Source organism: Chrysochloris asiatica, unplaced genomic scaffold (assembly GCF_000296735.1).
Source record: "Chrysochloris asiatica unplaced genomic scaffold, ChrAsi1.0 scaffold00211, whole genome shotgun sequence".
Lineage (NCBI taxonomy): Eukaryota > Metazoa > Chordata > Mammalia > Afrosoricida > Chrysochloridae > Chrysochloris > Chrysochloris asiatica.
Genome location: NW_006408729.1, coordinates 1,753,001 through 1,776,595, shown reverse-complemented (window position 1 = coordinate 1,776,595; position 23,595 = coordinate 1,753,001). Strand labels below are relative to the sequence as shown.

General features: G+C 37.7%; 1 protein-coding gene across 1 annotated transcript in view; it reads right to left on the bottom strand.

Moving 5' to 3' along the window:
• The window catches only part of MANBA (mannosidase, beta A, lysosomal), a 224,978-nt gene that overhangs the window by 178,894 nt on the left and 22,489 nt on the right, over positions 1–23,595 (bottom strand). The window contains exons 2-3 of the mRNA XM_006872718.1: positions 5,006–5,100; positions 2,615–2,720 (exon numbers count right to left, since the gene is read on the bottom strand). Coding sequence (XP_006872780.1) covers positions 2,615–2,720; positions 5,006–5,100 — 201 coding nt within the window. The remainder of the gene's footprint in view (positions 1–2,614; positions 2,721–5,005; positions 5,101–23,595) is intronic.

The window sequence follows — 23,595 nt, the reverse complement described above, 5'->3', positions numbered from 1 at the left end:
AATGAGACGATATGCGATAGAATGAATGTAAAACTAATGTTCTCCCATGTAAACTATCACATAATTCACAATAAAACATGTAAAAAAAAAAAAAAAAAAAACTATACACATATACAACCAAGCACATTCTTTTACACAGGCAGGTATCTCTAGGTTTCTCCTTCTATTTTTACTGCCAGACTGATGATCCTTGAGGAACGGGGTAAACAGTAAATACTTCTACTCTAGAATATCTGCTCTGCCTTTGGATGCTCATGACCACATTCCTCTGTGGTATGAATAGCATGTATTTTTCTAAGTCATGAGTAATTTTTGTTTTAAAAGCCTACCCTTGAAAATGAAGGCAGATCTGTGTATAATTTCTTTGTATAATTATTCCAGAAAGAAAAGAACAGTTTATTTTTCTTCCCTTTTTTGTACTTTTTGTTATTGTAAAACTATATATAACAAAACATTTATCATTTTAACATTTTACATGTGCAATTCAGTGTGATTAATTACATTCATCATGTAGTACAACCATCACCACTATCTGCTTCCAGATCTTTCCATCACCCTTAGCAGAAACTAAGTGTCCACTAAACAAAGGAATGCTTCCTTTTAAAATACTTTGTCAATTCTGTAATCCCCATAAAACTGTGATGTTTATTAAATGCTAACACAGAATCCTCCTTGTTGTACATTCACTGGTACCACAGTTAATGCGAACAGTCACTTTATGGAAATACATTGTGCAACTGGAGAGATCAATGCCTTTGGACAAACAATACCAGTTGCCATGGAATTAATTCTATCTCATGGCACCCATGTATATCCGAACTGTGCTCCATAGGATTTTCATTGGTTTGTTTTTCTGAAGTAGATCACCAGGCCTTTCTTCTAAGGGACATATAATAGATCTGCTAACCACAAGGTCAGTCGTTCAAATCCACCAAGCACTCCTCAGAAACTCTATACAAGTTTGCTATAAGCCATAACCAACTTCAGGCACATATCAATAACAACAACGTATAATTTGGAGTCCTGGATGATGCAACAGTTAGCAGGTCAGTTGCTGACCAAAAGAAATAAAGGTGTGCATCCACCTAAAGGCACCTCAGAACAAAGGCCTGGCAAACTACTTCCAAGAAATTAGCCATTGAAAAACCTATGGAGCATAGTTCTACTCTGGTACACATGGAGTCAACATGAGTCAGAATGAACTCAATAGCATATCTAACTTTCAAATGATCTCACTTCACTTTCCTCCTCTCCATACTAGGTAAACTCCACCTACATCATAAGGATGTTTTTAAGTTTATCTTAATTGAGATTATACATGAAAGGCATTTCACATATATTATGCACTTGCATATAAAACTTCTGTTTTCTCCCTTCACCTCCCTCCCTGACTCTACACCTTGCTGTGCTATGTTACACCAAAATACCTTACACTGGGAGCTACTGAGTACAACATGATCTATTAAGGGTGATTTTCTCAGAGGTACCCCTGGTGAGTAATATTGGAATACCAGATGAATAAATGAAGAATCTCATGCATGGGACACAACAATAATCCAAACAAACTGATCTCGGTATTGTTAATATCCACCACATTGAAAATGTTTACAAATTATCAAGTTGAAGAGTTAATTATCCAGTTAGAGGAAATACTTATTTTTCTCTACAATTCAGAACAAGATTTGTTTGAAACACTATTTATGTGTAATAGCAGTGACATTCATTATACTCTATAGAATTATAAAATTTGAAAAGACTCTGGATAAAAGCAGTTGCAGGCAAGAATCTGTTAGCAGAGTTGTTCACTAAATAATCTGTCATTACAATAATGTTGTTGCTATTGTTGTCAAGTGCTGTTGAGTCCTTTCTAACTCATAGCGACCCTTTATAGGGTTTCTGAGGAGCATCTGGTGGGTTTGTAGTGCTGACCTTGTGGTTCACAGACCAGTGCTGATCCTACAGCACCCCACCAGGAGTCCATTACAATAGTTGTTATTTTTAAGTGTCATCGAGTCGATTCCAACCTATAGTGACCCTGTGTAGGATTTCCAAGGAGTAGCTGGTGAGCTTGAACTGCCGACCTTGCAGTTCAAATGGCTTTACAGTCTGGTGCATTAACCCACAGTGCCAGACCAGGTTAAATTCATCAAATTTATCAGTCAAAAAGAGTGCTTTTTCTAAACATTTTCTTAGTGCTTTTGAAAACATTATAAACTATGAAATACTATGAAACTCATAATAAATTTTAATACTCAGTAACAGCATTTCAATGGAAACTTTTTAAATGTTATAGTTCAAAGTATATTCCAGATATTCCAAACAACAGAGAAACAAACAGCATTTAATGAACACTTTCTATGTGCCAAGCACTGTGATAATTATTTCATATAATGAGTTTATTAAATTCTCACAATAACTCCAGAAGGTATGCAGTATTCTCATCATTTTTACAAATGTAGCAACTGAGGCTCAGAGTTACTTACCTAGTAATCCATAGAGCTTGAATTTATCTGCATGGCCAATTAAACACTTACCTTTCCCTACATCCAATGACAATTCATAAAAACACACATACGTGACTTGTTTTTTTAATTGCATATCATTATATACTTACATATCTATTGAACATGTTGTCTGTTTTCCCAATAGTGACATAATTAAGCAGGATTTTTGTCACTGTATCAATGCCGTCAAAAATCAGATTTACTTTTTGCCACTTGCTAAAAAAAAAAAGAAAATATTTTTAAAACAAGATGTATATAACATTCACATAGGAAGGACTTATTTTATTAGTTAAGAACTAAGGGAATAAATATTTCCCAGAAAATATACTTTAGTAAAAATTCTTCATGAAATTTTCAAAAGTATATTGTTTAACATACTTTTTGTGTTCTTTGAGTGGTCCAACTTATCTCTCTTCATAATAAACCAATCTTTATAAAACCAGAAGCACAAAATTCCCTAATTTCTAGTGACTTCACAAAGTTTTCATGAGAACCAAGTAAAAGAAAAGCATTTTCACAAAATATTAAAGTTACTGACATATATGAGAGAACACATTAACCAATAACAAGTATTCTGAGAAAATATTATGTGCCCGGCACTCTGCCAAGTCTTATGAAGAACTAAAATAAAATAGTCTCTGTACTTAAGGAGTCAGCAATCTGGTTGACTTTGAAGTCTAAAACAGAAAACAAGCAGAAAACTCTCTATGTGCTCTATTATGTAATCTGATCCTGTTGGACAGGATATAAGTACTATCAGAGTCAATGTCATAAGAAAAGACTTTAAGAAAGAAACAGAAACTTAAAGATGGGTAAAATAGTTACTGTATCTGTTACAATTGGGTATTATTCTACAATAAAAAAGAATGAAGTAGTGATACATGCTGCAACATGGATGAACCTTGCAACATCACTATGCTTACTAAAAGATGCCAGTCATGTAGGATAATATATTGTATGATTTCATTATAAGGAAAGTCCAATAGAAGTCAATCCATGAAGACAGAATGTAGATTTGTGATTGTCTAGGGCTGAATTGTGAGCACAAGGATGGGGAGAAGAATGACTACTAATAAATATAGATTTCTTTTTGAAATGATGAAAAATTATCTAAAATTGTAGGGTGACTGTACAACTGGGTGAATATATCAAAACCATTGAAATGAACACCTTAAATGGATAAACAACTAGGTATATGCGTTATATCTCAATAAAGGTGCTTTAAAAAAAAAAAAAAAAAAAGATAAGTATAAATGCCTAGGTAGAGGGTTGTTGTTAAGTGCCGTTGAGTTGGTTCCAACCCATAATGAACCAGTATAGGGTTTTCTAGGAGCAGCTAGCGAGCTTGAACCGTCAACCTTGAGGTTCAAGCGGACTTTGCAGCCCAGCACCTTAACCCACAGTGTCACAATAGAACTATTTAAAATACTCTGAAGCACAGTAACTCCATGATATTAAGCCCAAATATTCTGGCTTCATTTTTCCTTTATGAGACTAGTAAATAGTTGTAGTCTTGGTGTGGTGTTGAAGGATAAGCATTGGACTGCTAACTGCAAGGTCAGCAGTTCAAATCCACCAGCTGTTCCTTGGAAAGCCCGCACAGGGTTACAACAAAGTGGTGGTATGTCTGGGTTACAGTCTACCTCACCTGGAAATAACTGCTTATAATAACATAGAGAGTAACTGTAAACAATGCCCATGCTTTTCCTTATGGCCTGACAAATAAGTTCAAAGACATAGTCTTAATCTCTGGTTAGCACTATACAGAACAAATGACATTTACTTAGGATATAATACCTAACAATATTGTAATCTATACACTATTGATTCCTGAAGGAAGTCTGGTAGCATAATGGTTACAAGTCAGGCTACTAATTTCATGGTGAGTAGTTCGAAACTACCAGCCATTCCACGGGAGAAAGATGAGGCTTTCTGCTCCTACAAAGACTTATAGCCTTAGAAACCCTATACAAGGTCACTATGAATCGTATCCAACTTCACAACACACAATCACCACCACCACCACTGAGGACTGAGAAACAGAGGAGGAATTACAGACAAAAGAATGTGACAGTGGCTAAGAGATATCATTACCACTACTAGAAAAATAACTCATGACTAACTCATGACACCCAGCCACCTGAGAATAGCGTAGTGATTACAAATCAGGCTGCGAACCACAAGGTCAGCAGTTCGAAACTACCAGCTATTCCACGGGAGAAAGATGAGACATTCTGCTCCCATAAAGATTTACAGCCTCGGAAACCCTATACAGGGTCGCTATGAGTCGGAACCGACTCCACGACACATAACAACAATAACAACAAGTATTGCTAACACCTTCCTAATACACAAACCAAAACATGAATCTATGTTAATTTTTATAGTACAAGGCTTTAATCTGACTTGACTCTCTAAACAAAGCAAAACAAAAGATTATGGCTTAAATTAAAAAAAAAAAAAAAAAAAAAAACTCTTTAAATTCAATAAAATACACATACCTAAGATCAAAGGGTATTTGAAATTCCTTGCTATAGGTCCAGTTATCCAAAGAGATCCATCTGTAGTTAAGGTCATTAAATCTATAGTAAGGATCCTGTTGATACAAGGTACAAATGATGGTAGATGATTAAACATATAAATATATAAAAATAAGCATGAAATAAATTATTAGCAGTCACTTCTTGTTGCTGTTGTTAAATACCGTTGAGTCAGTTCCAACCCATAGTGACCCTGTATAGGGCTTCCAAGGAGTGGCTGGTGAGCTTGAACTGCCAACCTTGTGGTTCAAAGCAACTTTGAAGTCCAGCACATTTAACTCACAGCACCACACCAGGACTCCAACAATCACTTCTTCTTGTTGTTGTTAATTGCCTTCGAGTCAATTCCGACCCATAGCGACCCTGCACAGGGTTTCCAAGACTGTAAATCTTTACGGGAGCAGAAAGCCTCATCTTTGTCCTGCGAAACAGCTGGTAGTTTCGAACTGCTGACCTTGTGGTTCACAGCCCAATTCGTAACCACTACGCTACACTTAGCACCTACAAATTAATGAGCTTTTGGCCTAGGCATACAAAAGATTCATATCATTAGCACCAAAAAAATCTAAGAAAAAATAGCTGAAATGAAAGAGTATATGTAAATAGTATAGTTTCATTATCAAAGAGCATGTGTGGAGGTTAACATGGGTTTCCCTTGTTAAAATCCAACTCAGAGCCTCCACGATATTAGCAAAGATTGGAAATCGGAATTCCTGATGTGTACCTCTCACTTTTGCTTATATCAGCCACTACCTTAGCTTGCCTCCAGAAGGAATCTTCTTCTTTTTGCCCAAAGGTCAAAAATGTCCATTCCAGGTGGAATTCTAAGAAGATGGTAGCATAAACAAACCATCATTCCAACCCTCCCCAACAAATACTATAACAAGGAAATGCTATACATCTTTGAAAGATTCTGAATTGGGGACCAAAGGAAAGGGTTAAGTGCCATTGAGTCAGTTCTAACTCATAATGACCTTATGTAGGGTTTCCAAGAAACAGCTGGTGGGTTTGAACTGTCAACCTTGAGGTTAGCAGTCCAGTACTTATCCTACAGCATCACACCAGGACTCCTCCTACACATCTCATAGTCAGGCTGATTCAACTAGATGATTTAACTAGGATCTAGCGCTGCAAGATAATGCACTAGACCACAAAGTCTGTTTGAACTGCAATGTCGGTGGTTCAAACCCACCCATCACTCCTCGGAAACCCTATACAGGATCTCTATGGGTTGGAATCAATTCCACAGCACTGAACAGCAACAACACTGGCTTCAGTCAGCCAGACTCCATAGGTCATATGCTTATGAATGTGTAAACAGTCAAGTTGTCAAGAAGAAAAAAAGATGAAGATTTTAAAAGGGATTACGTGCTTATTTCAACTAACTGTGAATATTTAATGTTTCTCTTACCTAGTGTTGTAAAACAGACCTAAATTCATTATAGAAATGAACATTGAGTAAATAGATTATAGAAAACTAGGGTTTGCCTGGAAAAAAACACAGGCTGTTTTTTTCAATCAAGTTAACTCCTATGTAGAAAGTATTGGAGATGTAGATTGAAAATCCAAGCCCCATTCAAAACCTTTGAAGTCAGAAAATTTACATTTCAAAAATCATGCAGACTTATCCAGGAAGAACCTATGGGGGGGGAGACTGTTTGGCTTTTTTAATTTCAAGCAAGTGATTTATCTTTGAGTACATTAAGGTAGGAAAGTCAGTGCCCATCAGAACACCATTCCAGGAGCCAGAGAGCAGATGGCCTGGTATGCTTACTGTGGTAACCATCTGGGTCCACTCAATGAGTAGAAGTGGGAGAAGGGGGCACAACAATGAAGAGATCAACTAGGTTAGGACATGTTCCATTGAAACCAGTTTACCTAGCTCACAGAAACTAAAGGTGAGAGAGAGAAAGACTGACTGGTCTGAAGTACAGAGTTATATGCACTCCTGAATAGATGGATGGTGTCCACTGATCAAGTCCACGGGGGTTAAAGATGAGTGAGAAAGAGAAGGGGCTGGTTGGTCTGAAGTGCAAGGAAATGTGCTAGTACTCACTGAACTAAATTAACTGATCAGAAACCAACTGAATGAAAAGAAAAATGTGAGCTGGTGCAAATTACTGCAATTTGATGGTTTGATCTGGACTGGACTTTACTTATGGATGCAGATGCTCAAAATTGTAATCAGAACAGAAGACAAAGTACTCATTTAATAGGAATGGGCAATTTAGAAATTGGCTGTGGAAAATGGGAGGAAATAAGGGCATAAAGTGACTGGCTTGTACACTTTCATGGGTCTGCTTACTCAAACTGAGGGGAACAAAGGAGAATTACCATAAAATAGTTTCCTCTTTTCCTAACGGGCCTGAGGAAGAGAGGGTTGGGGAAGATGCTGGTACAATTATATGATTCATTTGTGAGTGTTAAATGTTAACAAGGTTAACTGTGATTGTAAAAACTATAATTGTAAAAGTAGTTGTTTTGTTATTGTTGTTGTTAAGTGCCGTAGAGTCGGTTCCCACCCATAGCGACCCTGTATAGAGTTTCTGAGGAGCAGCTGGTAAGCTTGAACCACCAACTTTTCAGTTCAAATGGCTTTGCAGTCTGGTACATTAACCCACAGTGTCAAGAGAGGACAATGAGCCCCATCCAGACAGAACCTTCTGAGGTGGGACATTCCCAATGGAAAGGACATGCAGATCAGTCTGGAGGGGCTAGAGGAACAGAAAAATCAAAAACAAAAACAGCAGTGAGATTGGCTGCTACAGCAACAAGCAATTTGTTCGCCAGGGAGCCATCAAGGCAAGCAGTCAAGTCCCTTCAGGCAACCCCCAATCCAAGACTGAAACTCAAAAGGAACACAGAAAGCATGTAAGTTTGCTGGCAATCACCTTGGTCTAGTGGTGAGTGGAAATGGGGGCAAGGCAGCAATGAAGATACGGGATGAGTTCAACTATGTTCCATAGATTCCTGTCAACTTGGAGATGAGAGAGAGAAGAGGAAGGGCTGATTGGTCCAAAGTGTGGTGAGACCCGGAGACTCCTAAGCCCACAGACAAGTACCTAGCCATGGAGATCTAGAGCTGAGAGTGAAGCATCCAGCTGATATGAAGTGAGGGGAGATGCACAAGAATGCTCAAACTTGCAGATAGTACCCATTTGACCTAGTTTTGATGGCTTGATAATCAGAACTCAACTAGAGGAAGATAGAGAAATTTGATAAAGGAAACAAGTGTAAAATGCTACAATTTGATGAACTCGATTGACCTATACTTATGGATGTAGTAGCTCAAAATATCAACTGAGAGGGAAGGAGTCTTCATATCACGGATCAAACCTATCCTCTGTGCATACAGGGTTGATAAGGACTGGCAACTTAGACATTGGCTACCTAAAATGCGAGAGCTATAAAGATATGAAGTGGCTGGCTTACAAGTTTTCAAGAGGGAGTTTAGTTTCAGAGTGTGTAGGAGAAGGTACAATCCCCACTGAAAAGTTTTCAACTTGTCTAGATGAGTCTGGTGAAAGGAGATGGTGAGAAGATTCTTATGATTCAATAGCAAGTAATTGTTATCATGACTAATTGTGATTGACACAACTGTAAACATAGAAGTTTTGTTACAAAAATGGGGGAGTATTTAATCCAACATTCCAGGAACAAAGGACCCTAAGACCATCAAGGGAGAAGAGCATGAGCAGAATGTGGAACCCTGTCCAGAGAAGCAGCACCAGAGATGGAGGCAAAGATAGAGTAGTTGAGGACTCTAGACTCATGGAAAGAGAAAAGCTGTGTGCTGGCATCCAGGAGGCAGGCTTGCAGAATGTTCCCTTTGGTTGTTTAAATTATTACATGTTCCTGGGTGTTTTTGTATACAACAAAAAAAGAGAGAATAGAAGCAAATACTGTTGAATGGTGTTGCATGGAGAGGATTGCAATCATTGCAATGAAACAAAATACAGTAGGATAAATGTAAAACCGGTGTTCTCCCATGTAAATTATCACTCAATTCACAATGAAAGCTTATTTTATAGAAACAGAGAGGACTAATGAGTAATAATCTTCTCTCCTTCAAATTTTATCAGAGGCTAGAAAGGGTGAAGCTCAGATGACTTTTGGAGAACCTGGCCAGATGAGCAGAATTCTTCCAGAATTCCTGAATGACTAGTATCTGACTACCTCATCCTGAGGACTCTGCCCTACTGAATAATTCATTGTTAATGCCTGTTTTAGATGGGTAAAATGATTTGGAGGGGACAGTTAATCCTTCAAGTATGAAAGGGTCAATGACTAGAAGAGGCAGGGAATTGTTTAATATAGCCCTTCTAGCTATAGTCTTTGTAACTTCCATCAAATGACTAGATAAGACTATGTAACTATGAGGTGCTTGTGGCCCACAAAGAAAATTGGATAGCTTGCAAATAATTTAAATATGGTAGGACCTCGCAAGCAACAGTATACAGATCCCTAGTGTGGAGATAGGTCAGTTTTGTCATCTTACTAGTCTTAAAAGGAGCCATCCCAGAGGTGGCAAGGGGGACCTCATGACCAAGAAAGAAGAACCAGGTTGGACCTGGGGTCACTGTGCTGGGAAACTCCTCAACCCAGGAGACAGAAAGAGAAAGAAGAGGCTATTATGATTAAAGAACTGTATCCTGAGTCATTTCTGGTTCTGAATTATAACCTACTTCTTCCCTAATAAATTCCATAATCATGAAAAATAAAAAAACTAATGTTTAGATATCACAGAACCATAAACACAGAACCATAGATTTCACAGAGCCATAAACCATAGAATGTCATGGCTATTTGAGTACTTGCCTAGGGCACAAATCTGTGAGAAGCACTAAAACATCACTGGGTATGTATCAAGATGGAAAGAAAGGTACCTGCCAGAAACTGCTCTTGATTAGAAGAGATATTTTGATAAACTAATTGGACAGAGGGGTTGATGAGATTTAATAACAACAGACGATCAAAAACTAACTTTTAAGATCTAGTTAATAGTGAGATTTTATTCCACTAAATGAGGTATGCCAAATTCAGCCTACTTGTTTCCTTTTTCTGTTCTTCTCAGCCTCTCCTATGACTTAATATGGAACAAATATTTAAGGACACAGGTTTGAAAGGGTGCCTAATTAGTAGCCTGCACACATGTCTCTTTCCAGACCTATTTGTAATTCTACACTGTAGGCTTAGTCCAATACAGTTAAAAATATCTTGAGAAGGAAGACGTGTTGCAGCCGTAACACATCAATCTGCTAAACTCAGCCTAGGGCTGTGTGAGGATCTGGCTGGCTGGGCAAGAGTTCCCTTCCCACTTCCCAGCTCCCTAAAGTTTCATGTTGAGTTTGAGAGTATACCTTTTCTAGATAAACAAAATTAAAGTTTTAATATGTTCTCTCACTATAGGAAAATACCTTAACTAGAAAGAAAAAAAATGTTTGTTTACAGGGACTTAGATTACATTTGGAGTCCTGTTGTGGTGCTGTGGGTTAATGTGCTGGACTGTAAAGTCGGTTTGATCTGCAAAGTCAGCAGTTCAAGCTCACCAGTGGCTCCTCAGAAAACCTATACAGGATCCCTATGGGTCAGAAGGCACCTACCAATAATAACAACAGATTATATTTACATAATTATTTCAAATGCTAATTAACCAACCTACTTTGGTTCCAGGTTAGTCAGGCCCTCTTGGTTCCTATTAAAATTCTTCATCCTATTTAAAGTAACCACATACTCTAAAAGGTTCCTCTTACAATGAGTAAAACCAGTACACTGGTTGATGTTGGTTTTGACTCATGGTGACCCCATGGGTGTTAGGGTAGAAGAACTGAGTGCCATAGAGTTTTCAATGACTGGTTATTGATCACCAGGTCTTTCTTCTGAAAGATCACTAAGTGAATTCAAGCCTCCAACCTGTCATTTATCAGTTGAGTATATTAACCATTTGTATACCCAGAGACTCTTAAAAAGATTAAGAATCCATATAAATCATTGGAGTTGATAAGCAAATCCATGTATCCTCAAAAAAATAATAGTATCTTTTGTTGACCTTTTATTGTATATCAGCCTCTGATAGGCACTCCCATACTCACATATGCAGCAAATACCATTACACAGAGGAGGAAACTAAGGCTCCAAATGGTAAAGTAACTTTCCTATATCTCTCTACTAAATAGAAACACAAAAATGAGACCAACTCATACTAACATCAATGTCTGCATTATTTCAACTCTGCCACAAGGCAACAACCATATCCACTTACACTTTTTCTCCAGCTGATCACTATAACAATAACAATGGCTAACAGCTACTGTCTGAGACCCTATGTTGCTGTTAAGTGGCATCGAGTCAGTTCAGACTCATAGTGACTCTGCATAGGGTTTCAGAGGTACAGTTGGTGGGATTGAACCACTGAATGCGTGGTTAGCAGTTCTGTGTTTTTCCTCTGACCTCTCTGGAGTCCAGTGTGGCACTGTAGGATAAGCACTAGACTGTGACCTTGCAGGTTAGCAGTTCAAACACAGCAACCACTCCTTGGAAACCCTATACAGGGTCACTATGAATCATAAACAACTGTATAGCACTTAACAACAGCAACATATTACCTTCCTACTCACTAACAGTCAGAGGCTCAGAGTTGACTGAGAAAACACTGGTGCTTTTATAAGGAATGAATAAGCCAAGAGAGGTTGAGGTCTGGTGTGTAATGCTGCAGGATAAGAACTAGACTACTAAGAGCAAGATCGGCAGTTTAAATTCATCAGCTGCTCTCAGAAACCCTATACAGGGTTGCTATGAGTCAAAACCAGCTTGATGGCACACAATAACAACAAAGATGAAGAGGACTAAGAGAAGAAATATTTGGGCATATTGAGTTTTATATACCATGCAAACATTCAGGTATTAGAGTGATGCAGAATTTCCAGCTGTAATTCAAGAGAGAGGTGGGAGTTAGAGAAACATATTTGAGTAATTTTGGCAGAGGTGATGGTTGATATTTTGGAATCACAAGAGATTTCCAAGGGACAGAGCACAGAAAAAACAACTGATATGTGGATTGACTCTCAAGGAATACTTGTATTCATGGAGAAAATAACAAATGGAGGGTGTCTAATGATATAATGGAGTCTTGGTGTGGCATTGTGGATTAATGCGCTGGACTGTAAAGTTGGTTTGATCCACAAAGTAGGTGGCTCAAGTTCACTAGACCCCTCCTTGAAAACCCTATACAGGGTCACTACGGGTCAGAACTAACTCGACGGCACTTAACAACAATGATGTAATATAAATAATAGTATATATTATGTTTAACAAAAGATACTATGATTCTTTTAAGGATGTATAGGTTTACCTAACAACTCTAGTGACTTATTTAGGTTCTTAGGCATTATAAAAGTACCTGGACATACAAATGGTTAACATACTTGACTGCTAACTGAAAGGTTGGAGGATTGAATACACCCAGAGACACATCAGAAGAAAGACCTGGGGATTGACTTCTGAAAAAACAAATCATTGAAATCTTGTTACTTTTTTTTTATTGGACAGGTTAAAGTTAGAATTGGTCCCTTTGCTGATTCATATTCTTCCCGCTAATAGGAAGCATGGGATGGTACAAAGAAGAACTAGGTTTGAATCCTTGCTTCACCATTTAGCAGATGTATGAACTTGTTCAAATTGCATAACTTCTCTAAGCTTCTGTTATCCCAGGGTTGTTATGGGAATTATGTAAAAGAATGTACAAGAAAAGGCAAGAATACTGCCTTACATGTAGAAGACACCAAAGAAATATTACTTAAAGATAATTTCATAGTCTAGGTTGAAGACATATAGTCTAAGTATAAGGTATATAAGGACTGGCCAGCACACAACTAAAGATACAGCACTCAAACCCATGAAGGAAATCTTCAGATACCCTAAACATGTCTCCTATGTCGTTAAATGGGGAAAGAAGCACATACCAAGGCTTAAGAATCAGGCTTTAACAATTTTTTTATTGCTTTATATGAGGGCTTAAAAACCTCAGAGCTCTCTCTTCTCAAATACTGAGTGACACTGTTAATTGATGACTATTTCTATTCAAATTCAAACTTCAAACACACAGCTATTAGTTCATTTATCTTCTGCATGTCACACATGGTTTAATTAGTCAAACATACAGAAGAAGAAATATGAATCTGTAAATGAATCCTTTCTTAAAAGCTTTTGAGACGATTTCATTCATAAAGTGATCAAATAAAGCCATACATCCCAGTCTTAATAGCTTTAAAACATTTAAGGAAGGTTCACACTGTGACCAGAATAAGTATCTCCCATTTTAAGAAAAAATTTTATGCTTAGTCATTTTGGGGGCCATAGGTATGAGACTCCCTTCTCCAAAAACACATAAACATATTCACATGGAAACTGCCTCTTTGCTACACAAATAGTACAAAAATACACAGTTTGTTATTGTTGTTGTTAGGTGTCATCGTGTGGATTCAGACTCATAGTGACCTTTTGCACAACAGAATTCAACACTGTAAGTCCTGCATCATCCTCACAATTGTTGTTACCTTTGAGCCCATTGCTGTTGCCACTGTGCCAATCCATACCATTGAGGGTATTCTTTTATGCTGAGACTCCACTCTACCAAGCATAATGTACTTCTCAAGGGACCAGACCTATGTGATAATGAGAGACAAAGTCTTGCTATCCCTGCTTCTAAGGAACATTCTGGCTGTACTTCTTCTAACACAGATTTGTTTGTTTTTCTGGCATTCCATGGTACTTTCAATATTCTTCTCCAACATCATAACTTAAATACATCAATTCTTCTAGTCTTCATTATTCATTGTCCAACTTTCACTTGCATATGAGGCTATTGAAAATACCATCGCTTGTGTCAGGGGCACCCTGATTCCCAAACTGGAATCTTTGCTTTTAAACACTTCAAAGGGGTCTTGTGCAACAGATTTGCTTAATGTAAGATGTCCTTTGATTTCTTGACTGCTGCTATCATTAATGTTGATTATGAATCCAAGGAAAAGGAAATCTTTGAAAATTTTAATCTTTTCTCTGTGTACATGGATGTTGCTTATTGGTCCAGCTGGGAGGATTTGTGTTTCCTTTACATTGTGATGAGGAGTCCTGGTGTGGCACTGTGGGTTAATGTGCTGGACTGCAAAGTTGGTTTGAACTACAAGGTTGGCAGTTCAAGCTCACCAGCTTCTCTTAGGAAATCCTATATAGGGTTGCTAAGGGTTGGAACCAACTCGACAGCACTTAACAACAACAACAACACTGAGGTGCAATCCATACTGAAGGCTGTGGTCTTAGATTTTTGTAAGTATATTAAGTCCACTTCATTTTCAACAAGCAATGTTGTATTATATGTATATCACAGATTATTAACGTGTCTTCCTCCAATCCTAATGCTAGGCTCTTCTTCATATAATGTAATTTCTTGGATTATTTGCTCAAAATATAAATTGAATAAGTATGGGAAAAGAATAAAACCCTGGCACACAGCTTTCCTAAATTTAAACCATTCAGTGTACCTCTTGTTCTATTCAAATGACTGCCTCTTAGTCTATGTACAGGTTCCTCATAATATACAATCAAGTATTCTGGCATATCCATTCTTTGCAATATTTTCCTAACTTGTCATTATCCACACAGTCAAAAAGTCTTTGCATAGTCAATAAAGCACAAGTAAACAGTTTTCTGATATTCTCTGGTTTCAGCCAAGATCCATCTGACATCAGCAATGATATCCCTCGTTCCATGTCCTCTTGTGAACCCTGCTTAAGTTTCTGGCAGTTTCTGGTTGATATACTTTTGCAGTCATTTTTAAAAATTTTCTTCAGCAAAAATTATACTTGGATGTAACATTAATTATATTGTTCAATGATGTCATTATTCTGTTAGGCCACCCTTCTTTGGAATGGGCACAAATATGGATCTCTTCCCATCGATTGGCCAGATATTTGTCTTCCAAATCTCTTGGCAAAACTGAGTGAAGTCCTCCAGTGTTATATCAGTTTGTTGAAAGATTTCACTTGGTATTCTGTCACTTCCTGAAGTTTTGTTTTCACCAATACCTTCAGTGTAGCTTGAACTTCTCCCTTCAGTACCATCAATTCTTTATCATATGCTATCTCCTGAAATTGTTAAATATCGACCATTTCTTTTTGGTATAGTGACTTCTGAATATACCTTCCACTGGGGACTAGAGTGCAAAGTGAAGTGGCCAGCTAATATTAAGTGGGGGAGAAGGGCAAAAATGCCCAAACTTGTAGATAGTACCCATTTGACCTAGCTTGGATGGTTTGATGATCAGAACTCAACTAGAAGATAAAGAAGTTTGACATAGGAAGCAAGTGTAATTTGCTACAATTTGATGAACTTGACCTCTCTTATGAATGTAGTTGTTCAAAATACCAACTGAGAGAGAAGTCTTCACATCAAGCTTGAATCAAGTCTATCCCCTCAGTACACAGGGTTGATAGGGATGGGCAACTTAGACATGGGCTATCTAACTTGGGGCAGGGGGCTATAAAGTGGCTGGCTTGCAAGTTTTCAAGACGGAATTTAGTTTCAGAGTGAGACAGGGAGGGTAGAATCCCCACTGAATAGTTTTCAACTTGTCTAAATAGGTCTAGAAAATGGGAATATGGGAATAGGATTCTCTTGATTCAATAGTGAGTAATTTTTATCATGACTAATAGAGATTGTCACAACTGTAAAGGTAGAAGATATGTAACAAAAAGGAGGTAGTAGTTAATCTTTCATTCCAGGAACAGAAGACCATCAAGAGCGAAGCGCATAAGCAGAACGTGGGATCCTAACCAGAGAAGCAGCAACACCAGAGATATAGGGAGAGATAGGTTATGGCATGGAGAGACAGTAGCTGAGGACTCTAGACCCACGGAAAGGCAGTGGCCAGCATGCAGGAGGCTAGCTTGAAAAATATGTCTTTTGGTCATTTAAATGAATATATATTTTCTGTGTGTTTTGTGTACATTAAGAAAAGGAGGGAATAGAGGCAAATACTGTTAACTGGTGGTGTATGGAGGGGATTGCAATCATTAGTCATTGGAGAGATGCAAATCAAAACAACAATGAGGCATCATCTCACACCAGCAATAACAGCAGAAGTTCAAAAAAGCAGAGGACAATAAATGCTGGCAAGGATGTGGAGAGACTGTGACCCTCCTACATTGTTAGTGGGGATGTAAAATGGTTCAAAAACTCTGGAAAATGGCATGGCACTTCCTCAGAAAGTTGGAAATGGAAATACCTTATGATCCAGCATTTCCTCTACTTGGTATATATCCACAAGAAATACAAGCCAGATTGAGTAGATATATGCACAATGGTGTTTACCACAGCACTATCCACAATAGTAAAAAGATGGAGACAACCTAAGTGACCATCAATAGGAAAATGGATTAACAAACTTTGGTACATACACACCATGGAACACCATGCTACTTTGAAGAACATTGATGAAGCTGCAAAACACTTCATAACATGGATGAACCTTGAGGACATTACACTGAGTAAAATTGTCAGTCATAAATGGACAAATATTGCATAAGACCATTGCTATAAAAGCTTAAGAAAAGATTTCCACACTAAAAGAAAAAAAAAAATCTTTGATGGTTACCAAGGGAATGAAGGAGGGACAGTAAGGCACAGTTTAGGGGAGTCTCATCATAACTCAGGTGATAGAGAGGGCAATATATAAGGAAGGGGAGGGCAACACACAAGAGGAATAGGGATGTAAGAACAAGGAAGACAGGGACCACACAGGTAGATTTGCATGGGCAAACAGAGGTAAATAGTGATGTATATTCAACCTTGGAACAACAGGGCTCTGTGATACAGGGATCGAAGCACAGTCTGAATGGGTTTAAAAGGGGAAATAATGTTAAGGTGCTTGACTGTCTTGTGGATATTGGTTTTCCTTGCCTACTATTGTAATACAGACATTTAAGTGGGATAGGAAAAAATATTGGGAAATATGATTACAGAAAGCTAGTAAGCCCATCTTCAGCCTATAACTGACTGGAATACCTAAAAAAGGTTCAAGAATTTGCCCAGTGAAATAGGTTACTTGAGGAGCCTTTATCGGGTATAGGGTCTTATTAGGTCAAACCCTGAGCCCCACCCAGAACCAACTGATATGGGACATTCTCACTTAAAGGGACATGTAGACCAACCCAGAGTGGTTAGAGGAACAGAGGATAGTTCTTGAAAGAAAGACCAGCAGGAAAGAAAAAAAAGACTGTTTCGTTATTACAAGAACAAGTAAGCTGTTCACCTGCAAGCCATCAAGGCAAGAAAAGTCAGCCCTTCAGGACAAGCCCCTTTCCAAGATTGAAACTCAAAGGGAACACACAAGCAGGCTTGTAGGTTCACTGGTGACCACCTTGGTCTACTTGTGAAAGGAAGTGGGGGAAAGGCAGTAATGAAGACATGGATGGAGTTTGTCAACCATGTTCCATAGACTCCAGTCAACCTTGAAATGATAGAGAGAAGAGGAAGAGCTGGTTGGTCCAAAGTTAGGGGAGTCTTTGGAATTCATGAGCCCATGGACACTGACGGAGCCACTGGGGGCTAGAGTTGACAGTGAAGTGGCCAGCTAATATGAAGTGGGGGGAGAAGCTCAAGAACATCTGAACTTGCAGATAGTATCCATTTGACCTAGCTTTGATGGCTTGATGATCAAAACTCAACTACAGGAAGATAAAGAAGTTCAATATAGGAAGCAAGTATAAATTGCTACCATTTGATAAACTTGACCTTTGCTTATGGATGTAGTTGCTCAAACCACTAATCAAGAAGAAAGGAGTCTTCACATCAGGGATCAAGCCTATCTCCTCAGTACACAGGGTTGATAGAGACAATGGCTACCTAAAATGAGAGAGGACTGGGCTATAAAGGCTCAAAGTGACTGCCTTACAAATTTTCAAGAGTGAGTTTAGTTTCAGAGCAAGTGGGAGAGGGGAGAATCCCCACTGAATAGTTTTCATCTTGTCTAGATGGGTCTGGTTTAAGGGGATGGGGAAGGATAGTAATAGTATTCTCTTGATTCAATAGTGAATAATTTTTATCACAACTAATTGGGATTGTCACAACTGTAAAGGTAGAAGATGTGTAACTAAAAGGGGGTAGTACTTAATTTGGAAGACAGCTACCTGGCCAACTAATTGGAAGAGATCCATATCTGTGCCCATTCCAAAGAGAGGTGACCCAAAGAAATGCAGAAATCGAAGAACAATATCATTAATATCACATGTAAGTAACATTTTGCTGAAGATAATTCAAAAATTGCTGCAACAGTATATCAACAGGTAACTGCCAGAAATTTAAGCCGGAATTTCTGAAGAGAACATGGAACTAGGGATATCATTGTTCACATCAGCTGGATCTTGGCTAAAAGTACAAAATATCAGAAAGATTTTGCTTGTACTTTATTGACACTTTTGAATGTGTGGATAGCAACAAACTATGGATAACATTGTGAAGAATGGGTATTCCTGAACATGATTGTGTTCATGAGAAACCTGTATGTAATCTATGAGGCAGTCATTCAAACAGAACAAGGGAATACTGAACGGTTTAAAATCGGGAAAGATGTGCACCAGGGTTGTATTTTTTCACTATATTCATTCAATCTGTATCTTGAATGAATAATCCATGAAAATAGTTTATATGAAGGAGAGTGTGGAATCAGGATTGAAGGAAGACTCATTAACAACCTTCAATGTGCTGATAATACAACCTTGCTGGCTGAAAATTAAGAGGACTTAAAGTACTTACTGAGGAATAACTAAGACCACAGCCTTCAGTATGGATTGCACCTTTTTGTAAAGAAAACAAACATTCTCACAATTAGACCAAAATAACATCGTGATTAATGGAGAAAAGATTTTAGTTGTCAGAGACTTCATTTTGTTTGTATCTGCAATCAATACTCAGGGAAGCAGCAGAGAAGTAATTAAATGATGTATTGTATTGGGCAAATCTGCTGCACAGGACCTCTTTAAAGTGTTCAAGAGCAAAGATGTCAGTTAGAGGACTAGGGTTTGCCTGACCCAAGCCATCATATTTTCAGTAGCTTTATATGCATGTGAAAGTTGAACAATGAATAGGGAAGGTCACAGAAGAACTGATGCATTTAAATCATGGTGTTAGAGAAGAATATTGAAAGTATTAAGGTGAACAAATCTGTTTGTTATCCGAAGTACAATCAGAATGCTCCTTAAAAGCAAGGCTGATGAGACTCCAGAAGGGACCAGTCCCTGGGGACATTATGAAGGGTCAGCACAAAAGAGGAAGACCCCTAATGAGATGGATTGGAACACTGGCAGCAGTAATGAGGTCAAACGTAGCAATAATTGTGAAGATGGCACAGGATCAGGCAGTGTTTCCTTCTGTTGTTGATAGGGTCTCCATAAGTCAGAACCAACTCAATAGCACCTAACAACAACAAAAATTCACCATGTTTTCATCTTTAGGCACTACATCTAAAAACGTTCCACTGCTATTCATAAGGTTTTCATTGGCTAGATCTTTAGAAGTAATCAGCCTGTCCTTAGTCTTAGTCTAGAAGCTTTGCTGAAACCTGTCCACCACGGGTGACCCTGGTGGTATTTAAAATACTAGCGGCATAGCTTCCAGCAACATGCAAGTCACCAGAGCACACAAACTGGCAGACGAATGATGAAAAAAATATGCTTACTTTCACATATTTTAACAGACTATATTTATGGTTAATAATTTGTTTATAGGGCCTCCATGGATAGAGTCATGGCTCCTTAGAACAAAGAAGATGAACTTGCTAGAAATGTTTTTTAAAAGATTATTTTATAAGAAGTCATATTCTAGTTCCTATAATATAATCTTCTAGTTTATATTAATTTTATAAACTTACCCATTTTTAAAATGTCCTTCTCTAGTCATCTATCCCAAATACAAGTGAAGAATGTAAGATAAGAAATTTTAGAGACAGGACTGACTGACCAAGTAAATCCCAGCCCCTATGACCCTGAAACCAAAAGAACTAAATGGTGTCCAGCTATCACTGCTAACTGCTCTAAAAGGAATCACAGGAGGTAAGGGGTAAATGTGGAGCAAAATTCAAAATAATAATGGAAAAACAACGGGTCTTAAGGGCTATGTGTGATACCACAAAAAGAACAACTTATGGGTGTTTAGAATTCCATAACAGGAAGAGACAAGCACAGAGAAAATTGTCAAAGAGTTGTTGGAAAAAAACTTCCCTTACATCATGAAAGATGAGAAGATAAGAAAACAAGAAGCTGAACAAACCACACAAACAGAATAAATCCTACAAGAACATCACCAAAACATATCATAATCAAACTTTCCAAAATCAAAGACAAGGAAAGAATACTGAGAGCAACTCAGGAAAAACAAAAAGTTACCTTCAAAGGAGAACCAATAAGACTAAGCTCTGGTGAAAAAAAAAAAAAAGACTAAGCTCTGATTTCTCAGCAGAAACCATGCGGGTTGAAAGGCAATGGGGTGACATATGCAAAACTCCCAAAGAATAAGATTGCCAACCAAGATTTATATATGCAGCAAAATTGATCATCACATGTTGTTGTTGTTGTTAGGTGCCATTGAGTTGGTACCAACTCACAGTAACTCTATGTACTACAGAATGAAACACTGCCCAGTCCTGGGACAATGTCACAATCATTGCTTCACTTGAGCCCACTGATGCTACCACTGTGTCTATACATCTTGTTGGGGGGGTCTTCCTCTTTTTCCCTGACCCTCCACCTTACAGAACATGATATCCTTCTCCAGTGACTGGTTCTTCCTAACAATATGTCTGAAGTATGACAGATGAAGTCTGACCATCCTGGCTTCCAAGGAGCACTCTGGCTGTACTTCATCCAACACAGATCTGTTTGTTCTTTTGGCAGTCTATGGTACTTTCAATATTCTCCTCCAACACCATAACTCAAATGCATCAACTCTTCTATGGTGTTCCTTATCCACTGTCCAACTTTAACATGCATATAAGGTTATTGAAAATACCATGGCTTCAGTCAGGTGCACCTTAGTCCTCAAGCTGACATTTTTGCTCTTCAATACCTTAAAAAGTTCTCATGCATCAGATTTGCCTAGTGCAATACATTGTTTGATTTCTTCATGGCTGCCTCCATGATGGTTGATCCAATTAAAATATCTTTGACAACTTCAATCTTTTCTCCATTGATAAGAGTGTTGTTTATTGGCCAAGTGTTGAAGTTGATGCAATCCATACGGAAGGCTGTGTTCTTTGATCTTCATCATCAAATCATCAAATACAACAGGAAAATTAGGTCATTTCTTGATTAACAGAAATTAAAGAAATTTTTAATGACCAGACGAAAGTTACAAAAAAAAGTTAAAGGGTGTACACTGAACTGAGAACCAACAACAGCAGAAAAAACCCTGAAATTATCATACACGACAACGCCACCCAGATCTCACTCAGATAAAGAAGTATTTAAAAGAAAACAAACCTACAAGACTGAAAATAGGGAACCAGAGATATCAATGCATAATGAAGTCAACTACAAAGCAAAAAAAGGGAAGAAATAGAGTAAATAAAGAACTTCCAAATAGCAAGATAGTCAAGTATATTTCAAGATAAAACAGAGTGTTTAAAACAGGAAAAAATTATTAAATTACACGGCAACTTCAAAGAAAAATAATACATTTGCACATGAAAATTTAAAAAGAGGAAAATCAGAAAGATTTAGTAAACATTAATACAACAGAAATGAAAATGACAAGAAAACCCACAAACTGAACTCAACATAGAAAATTATATGGTACAAAGGATCCAGTAGTACAATTAAAAAAAAAAAAAAAAAAAAACAGAAAAATAGCATTAATTCATACCTACTGATAATTACAATGAATGTAAATGTATTAAATATACCAGTCAAGAGACATAAAAGCAGAATGGATAAGAAAATAGAATCCTTCGATATGCTGTCTATAAGAGTCATATCAAAAAGATGGAGACAGCCTAAATGCCATCAACAGGAGAATGGTTAAACTAATTTTGGTACATACACACAATGGAATACTACAAAACAATGAAGAATAATGATGAATCTGTGAAAGACCTCACAGCATTAACCTGAGTGAAACTAGTCAATCGCAAAAGGACAAACATTGTATGAAACCAATGCTGTAAAAAGTTTTTTGTTTTGTTTTGTTAAAATTTTTTTTTTTTCTTATTGATAAAAGAAACAATCTATGATGGTGGGAAGGCAAGGGAAAATTATTCATGGGCTACAAGGTAAACACATGTTAACCTGGGTGATAGGCCTGCAATATTCCACAAGAGGGAGGTTAACAGAAGAAGTATGAATTTAGGGAGAAACACATGGAGGAATGCAATAATTATAGTGAATAGAGGTAAATGCTCTGTTGATTCATGGAAGGGATTACAATCATGTAATGAAGTAAACTATGTGATGTGTTGAACGCAAAATTGATGATCTGCTCTGTAAACTTTTGCTAAATTCACAATAAAAAGTTTAAAAAAACAAAAAAAAAAACAGGCTTACTGATCCAATAGAGACTGTTAGAACCTCTCAGACAATAGCCTTTAGACACCCTTTAGGCCTGGAACTGAACTCATTCCCATTGCTCAAATTTCAAACAAACCATAGACAGGTCTGTGGCAGGGTAGGATAAGCACCAGATTTCTAACCTTAAAATCAGTGGTTCAAACCTATCTGCCACTCCTTGGAAACCCTATGCAGGGTTGCTATGGATCAGAACCAACTCCATAGCACTTAACAACATAAGAAAGGAGTTCTAGTGTGGCACTGTAGGCTAAGTACTAGATTGTTTAACCAAAAAGTCAGCAGTTCAGATCCACCAGCGACTCCTTGGAAACCCTACACAGGGTCACTATGTGTTGAAATCAACTGGATGTCACTTAACAACCACATAAGGTGAACAATAACACCAGGGAGGTGCAAATTTCTTAGAACCATCAACAATATGATCAAAAGAGCAGCATTTGCCCAGGGATAAAACTCGGAAGGAAGGAAGAGATAGGGAAAAAGACAAATGAAAACCACAAATACAGAGAGGAAAAGAAAAATATATATGTTATATTCTGGGGACTGCAATCATTGTCACAAAACAAAATGTGTATGAATTGTTGAATGGAAAACCAATTTGCTCTGCAATCTTTCACCCAAATCACAATGAAAAAGGTTTAATGAAAATTTAGAAACAGATAAACTAAACTTCTGGCACCCACCATTTTAAAATATATATTTATAGTATGTCTTCTTATATTTTATAATACATATTTTTATTAAGAACACATCTTTATAATGGCTTCTATTTATACTGAGCAAATAATCCCAGAACATGGGTTATATGAAGAGCAACACGGCATAGGGATTAGATGAAGACTCATTAACTGCTAGGGACAGCATACGCAGACCCTGGGTTGATCAGTGGCAGCCCCATTAAACCACCTCTGAATATAATCAGTTTAACCCAGATGCTCT